The sequence below is a fragment of the Volvox carteri genome (genome assembly GCF_000143455.1).
Source record: "Volvox carteri f. nagariensis unplaced genomic scaffold VOLCAscaffold_5, whole genome shotgun sequence".
Lineage (NCBI taxonomy): Eukaryota > Viridiplantae > Chlorophyta > Chlorophyceae > Chlamydomonadales > Volvocaceae > Volvox > Volvox carteri.
This window is the reverse complement of record NW_003307548.1, coordinates 1,986,572-1,993,124: the sequence shown is the minus strand read 5'-3', so window position 1 is coordinate 1,993,124 and position 6,553 is coordinate 1,986,572. Positions and strand designations below refer to the sequence as shown.

General features: G+C 54.1%; 1 protein-coding gene across 1 annotated transcript in view; it reads right to left on the bottom strand.

Annotated features, from left to right (window-relative positions):
• Positions 1 to 1,160: 1,160 nt before the first annotated feature.
• The window catches only part of VOLCADRAFT_87485 (uncharacterized protein), a gene marked incomplete at both ends in the record, with an annotated part of 9,961 nt that continues 4,568 nt past the window's right edge, over positions 1,161 to 6,553 (bottom strand). The window contains 7 exons of the mRNA XM_002947093.1: positions 1,161 to 1,211; positions 1,936 to 2,046; positions 2,927 to 2,962; positions 3,266 to 3,377; positions 3,584 to 3,666; positions 4,208 to 4,289; positions 5,464 to 5,582. Coding sequence (XP_002947139.1) covers positions 1,161 to 1,211; positions 1,936 to 2,046; positions 2,927 to 2,962; positions 3,266 to 3,377; positions 3,584 to 3,666; positions 4,208 to 4,289; positions 5,464 to 5,582 — 594 coding nt within the window. The remainder of the gene's footprint in view (positions 1,212 to 1,935; positions 2,047 to 2,926; positions 2,963 to 3,265; positions 3,378 to 3,583; positions 3,667 to 4,207; positions 4,290 to 5,463; positions 5,583 to 6,553) is intronic.

Below are 6,553 nucleotides of genomic sequence, written 5' to 3'. Positions count from 1 at the left end.
ACTTCGTTTATGTTAGGAGACCAACGGGCATAGATCCCGTCTAGTTGGAGCGCCAAACAAGCGCTGTTGCGTGCCGGCCGTCGTTTCCCGTGCGGCCTGACCCGGGGGCGGAGTGCATGAGACTAACCAGCCGTATGCACCCGCCCCCCGCGCTGTGCTTCGGCCCTGGGCCCCCGGCTTTTCAGCCCACAGTGTAATCAACGTCATACATACATACTTTCATACATACATACATACATACATACATACATACATACATACATACATACATACTTTTTTGCGTGAGGATTTTTGAGCTTGGTGACCTCCCCAGCCCGGGAAGACTCGTCGGGCTCCCGGTCGCCCAAGTCCTGGTAGCGAGCTCTCTGAGATGCTCGGTTCGTTCGGTCGGCAGGAAGAGCCCCCCAGTTGCGACTTCGTTTATGTTAGGAGACCAACGGGCATAGATCCCGTCTAGTCGGAGCGCCAAACAAGCGCTGTTGCGTGCCGGCCGTCGTTTCCCGTGCGGCCTGACCCGGGGGCGGAGTGCATGAGACTAACCAGCCGTATGCACCCGCCCCCCGCGCTGTGCTTCGGCCCTGGGCCCCCGGCTTTTCAGCCCACAGTGTAATCAACGTCATACATACATACATACATACATACATACATACATACATACATACATACATACATACATACATACATACATACATACATACATACATACATACATACATACATACATACATACATACATACATACATACATACATACATCCCGGGATCGAAACCCATCAGGGTCGAAAATTCTTCCAATGGTGGAAGGTAAAGTGCCCCTAGTCGATGGACGGTGGCGACCTGGGATAAAGTTGACTCGCGAGCCGACCAGGAACGGAGTTGGGCCGCCGTCGATCCGGCAGATTCCGTTCGATGCTGGTGGTGGGTGTGGAACCTGAGCGATCCACTGAGAAGTTGACTAGGGTGGCTAGATGCCCCGAAATACCGGGGAAGGCAGGGTTTCGCCGGGTAGCGGCCACGGGTGAAGGTATGCCCCCCTGTCCCACACATCATACACATACACGTACACGTACATTAGCATTCACAGCACCATTCCGGGCGTGAAACTATTGGCTGTATTCTTCAGTTTACCATTGGTTACAATTCTTGCCACACTGGTTCGATTACTTGGCTGAGGGCCCTCCCGGGCCTTCGGGCTCGGTTTCCGGAATCTCCTGATACGTGATATGTGAAGAGGGGGATTGCAGTGCGGGCCAAGGGTGGGTGGAGGGGTGGGGTGGGGTGTGGGGTGGCGGAATGGGGGAGTTGCAACGTGCCCAGGGTGTTGCTGGGAGGGAGTGATCTCAGCTAGAGTGACTTCCTGCATGTTGTACATCATGCCCATGTCCACGTCGTCTCGAAATCTCCCGAGGCCTCTTACCTTCAGCTGAACCAGAGGAAACAGGTCTCCTCACCACCACCACCACTAACAGCATGCAACAAGCCCCCAACCCGTGTGGAGCCCCTGCCCCCGGTGGCGTTTTTTTTTTGTTTTTATATATGGCGTTCTAGAGTCGTGAGAGCGTGCGAACAAGCTGGCCAGGCGGAGCGGTGAGAGGCAGCTTGGTTAGGGACCCCTGAGGTGCTGTGGCGCCTCTCGCGCGGCTCTCGCTTACTTCGGTTTGCAGTATTCCGCGCCGCTGTGTTGCCTAGCCAGGGGCTGGGAGAACGGCGTGCGTGAGGGAGTGAGCCGCGTGCAGAAGAACATACGGACGGAGCCCCGAGGAGCCCGTCCGCGCGCCCGCCCCTGCACTGCTGCTGTGTTTCGGCCCCCGGTCCGGTCCGGGCCGGGCCCCCGACGGTGCTCGCGGTCCTTTCTCCTCAGGGCGAGCTTTGCCCACACTGTGTAACACCCCCCTCGTCAACATCAACCGTGCCAGCCGCCAGGCAGCCACCCACCTGGGCAGCCACGAACTCCTCCATGTCCCCAAACAGCTGCCGGTACTCCCGAAGGACACGCATCCAGTACAGCCGCCGGGCGTGAGGTGCCAAGTAGCGGTACGCAAACGCCTGAGCAAGAGTGTATGTAAGTAAGTAAATAAGTAAGTAAATAAGTATGTAAGTATGTATGTATGTATGTAAGTATGCATGTATGTATGTAAGTATGCATGTATGTATGCATGTAAGTATGTAAGTATGCATGTATGTATGCATGTAAGTATGTAAGTATGCATGTACATATGCATGCATACATACACACGCGCATGAATGAATGGATGGGTGATGGATGCGGCGGTGAGGGACCTCACCCCCGGGGTTAGCAGCCGCGACCCCTTAGACCGCCCCGGCAGGCTACCCGCGCCGGGCAGCTACATATACAAATACAAATACACTCCAATACGGAACGGAGTGCATTGGCTGATCAACTATTAAGATGAAGATTTGATGAAAACGAAAAGCAACATGGGAGGTACGACACCGGGGTACGACACCGGGGTATAGCAAGGGTATTGTGACCTGGGGTTTCTTATGTGGGGGTCTATTTTAATCTTTTTTTTCCCGGGGTTAGGATTACTGGCGCCGACGCCATATTTTGATGTTCTTGCACGGCTACATCTAAAAACATAATCTTCGTGTTTCGTGAAACAAACACGTTCTCCTGCTTTTTCTGTCGTACAGCAGTTTACGCATCACCCGCCGGAGGTCGTACGGCAGTTTTCCGCATGTCGTACGCGCGGGATGGGTCCTCTCAGTGTGGTACTGAGGAGGTGCTCACCCCCCACCCCCTTAAACCCCCAAACCCCCTAACCTCCCTCCCCCCCCTAAACACCCCAAACCCCCTAGTCCCCCAAACCCCCCTACCCCCCAAACCCCCCCCAATCCTCCGAAGAACGAAAAAGAACGTATCTTCACGCATAACGGACACCCTAATGAGTATTACGGTCCGTACCTGTCCATGTGTAGCGATGTCGTACAAGTACCGCCTCTGCAAGTACGGCAGGGACGTTTTATATGGGGCCAGCAGGGTTTATTCCTTGCACCGTGATACTGCACACGGGGTGCGTGATGGGGTGTGTTTTTATATTGTTGGTGGTTTCATAACCACCCCCTCGGGGGGATTAATACTTACACATACACATGCATGGCTGCACGTGCACGGCTACTCGATACGGGTGCATGCATGCATAGCTGCTGAGAAGGAACTCTTATCAAAATTATATACGAGCCCTTGGCCTTAGCGGTTAGCCGTTAGCCGTTAGCGGTTAGGCATCAATCCCTCGGTTCTCACCTTGTGTCGCAGGGACTTGATCACATTCAGTACGTCGGATCTATGGTAGTTCCAGATGCTTACGTAATGGGTCCCCGGTACGAGCGATCTGTAGTACCACTCGATCCAAGGACTGGCCGGTCGTACAACACGGCAGTAGCAGCACCAATACAATACCAAAACGCAGTAAACAGTATAATAATAAGAAAGCATATTTTGTAGCTATAGCACCAGCAGTAGCAGTAAGCAGTACAACAGGAGTTGGCGGTTTCGGAGCAGTTTGGTTCATAACCGTAACGGCCATCCCTGTTGGGCCCCACACCGCCTCATGGCCCTCACCTTGGTGTGCGGGACAGACCCCCCCCCGCACCCCAACCTCTGGTGATGAGGCCGGCATCGATGCCGTGCAGACACGACCCCCACTCTATTATGACAAAAGGGAAATATGTATGTACGTATGTATGTTTTACAACTGATACATATCTCCGTACGTATCAGAGCGTAGATGGCGACGATTGGAGGCTCACTATCCTATATGGCTCCCTCCCCCCTTCTAGGTTTGAATGATAACAATACTGTAAGATCCCTGATTTTGCTCAGCCGGACGGCTAAAGGGCCCTATGTAGCTATGTCGCGAGAACTGAATCGTGATCGCCATTTCGATCCCGGCAGATCGGACTCTCTTTTGCGTGGTTCTTGATGGGAGCCCCTACCCCCCTCACTACTTGCTGTACATGGATGGGAAGGGTCAGGCCACCCCGAGGGGCTCCCATCCTGCTCCTCCCGAACCCCCCCCGCCCTCGCACCTTCCCACCCATCCCTCCACACACACACCACCTCCACCACCACCACCACTCTCCCACCTTGCACCTCAACGCTCCTCACAATCTCCCCCTCCACCTTCCCCCCGTTAACTCTCCCCCTCCCCCCCCCAAATACACACACACACACACGCACACGGACCTGTTTCAGCACAACACTGTTCAGCGACAGCAGGTGACCCAGGCGGTAGGAGGCCGTGATGCCGTCCAGGGCCAACAGGTACCTGCAGGAGGTAGGTAGGTAGGTAGGTAGGTAGGTAGGTAGGTAGGTAGGTAGGTAGGTAGGCAGGTAGGCAGGTAGGCAGGTAGGTAGGTAGGTAGGTAGGTAGGTAGGTAGGTAGGTAGGCGGGCAATAGGAGAGGAGAGCGGTAGCCATACACATACCGTAGCGGAACTAAAGATTTTACAAAATAAAGATTTTACCGCAAAATTATGGATTTTAATATATTTTACGGAACAAAGTATTTTACCGCATGCTGGTGGATTTTGCCAAGATTTTACGGTACTGTGGATGATTTCCTGGGATTTTACCGGCCCGCAAAGCTACCCCACCATGCAACACCACTGCCCGCCTCCCTCTCACGCATGAGGGGAAATGAGAATCATCACAACACGTCTCAAATTAAGAAACTCCAAATTGTGAACCCCCATCTGAAAGCCAAGCCACCGTGACAAGGCCTCCAAACATCCACCATTCTGTACCAGCCGCAGAATTCTTATGATTGATGAAGGACGCGAGAGCATTTCACGACGCTCCAAGAAAGGGCCATCGTAACCATCTAAATACAGCCACTTCACGCCCGGCGACACCAACCAGCTTGTAAGAACTTAGATATGTCATCTCTCAAATGCCTACTCCCTACTCCCCAACAAAATAAGCCCTTAGCTATAACAACCACCGCAAGGGCTGCAACCGCAATGGTTATGCAGCGAAACTGACCAAATAGCGGTCACGAGGAGGCATTGACACTAAGTCAGTAAAACGTGTTCGTAATTGCCTTAGGTGCTGAGAACTGCACTTCGCTGGCAAAAGCCGCCGGTATGGCCGGCAGCTTGTCAATGAAGCGGTGTTTGCTGAGCTTGTGCTTGCCCATGCTGCTGCCAGAAATAGGTTAATATATTATTATGTTACAATATTATGTGTAAAATAGAATAAGATCTAGTGCCAAAAGCTTGCTGTGCGCGAAGGGCCATATATATTTTACCGCATCGCTCCGAATTCCCTCCCGGGAACTAAAGATTTTACGGTAAGACTCTGAATTTTGCCAAAATATTTTACCGCATGCAAATAATTATTTATTTTGTAAAATCTTTAGTTCCGCTACGGTACACACATACACACAGCCAACCTGCACGACCGGTAACACCTCACCGCCCGCACGACCGGTAACACCTCACAGCTCCGAGACCCGTACGAATCCTCTTCCCGTAATCTGTACGGCAGTACGATTGGCCAGGTGGAGGGTGTAGTTGTCTAGCAGTCCCACGTCCACGAAGGGCGCCCACTCGGGGTTGTACTGCAGCAGTACAGTATGAGCGTTTTTAAGGGGGTTTCAAGGCATAGGCGGGAGAGGACGGGGAGGTCGAAGCAGCTGCTGCTGGTGTCCTAGTGGTGTACTGGTGGTGGGAGTGGTGAGGGAAACCTGGGCTATGAATCTGAGGGGGAGTTCAGGGGAGGGGCTGTGGGCTTGTGTGGATATGGGTGTGGGAGGGGAAGGATATGGGTGTGGGGGGGGAAATCAGAGCTGGTGGGGGGTGGGGGGGAGTAGCCGCCCTCGGCCTGTGGCGAGTACGACGGGGAAAAACACATTGACGAATTGACGTGGGGACTCACATACATACATACATACATACATACATACATACATACATACATACATACATACATACATACATACATACATACATACATAGCAACCAGCACTGCTCCCCACGCATGCACCACTTCTGGGAGTGCCCCGTCGCACAAGCTGTCCGGGAGCAGATTGATCGACACATACAGCCCTCCCAGGAGGCAGCGACAGGCGGCATCACCCGGAAGCAGCTGTGGCTGGTCCAAGCCCCGACCGGCTGCGAGCAGGCCCCCTGGGATGTGATCGCCCTGGCAGCCCTGTCTGCCATGGAGGTAGGCAGGTGTTGTCTGCGAGCAGCCGGAAGGCGACTGGAAAGGGCGGCTAACCCCGCGACAGAACAGCCAGAGCAAGCGCAACAGATCCAGGCGCAAGGGCCCCAACAGCGGCGGATAACGGACTTCTTTCACCTGGCCAACGGAGTGAGACCGCACGAGGGGCCGCCGCTGAACGCGCCGGTACTCGAGGATCAAACGCAGGGGCCCATCGCGGGACCGGGGACGGCAACAGCAGCAGCAACAGCAGCAGCAACAGCAGCAGCAGCAGCAGCAGCAACAGCAGCAGCAACCCCCCTGGAATACGCCCGCGCTCGGGCAGTAGTGGACTTCTGGGCGCGCTTGCGCTCTTTCACCGCGCTA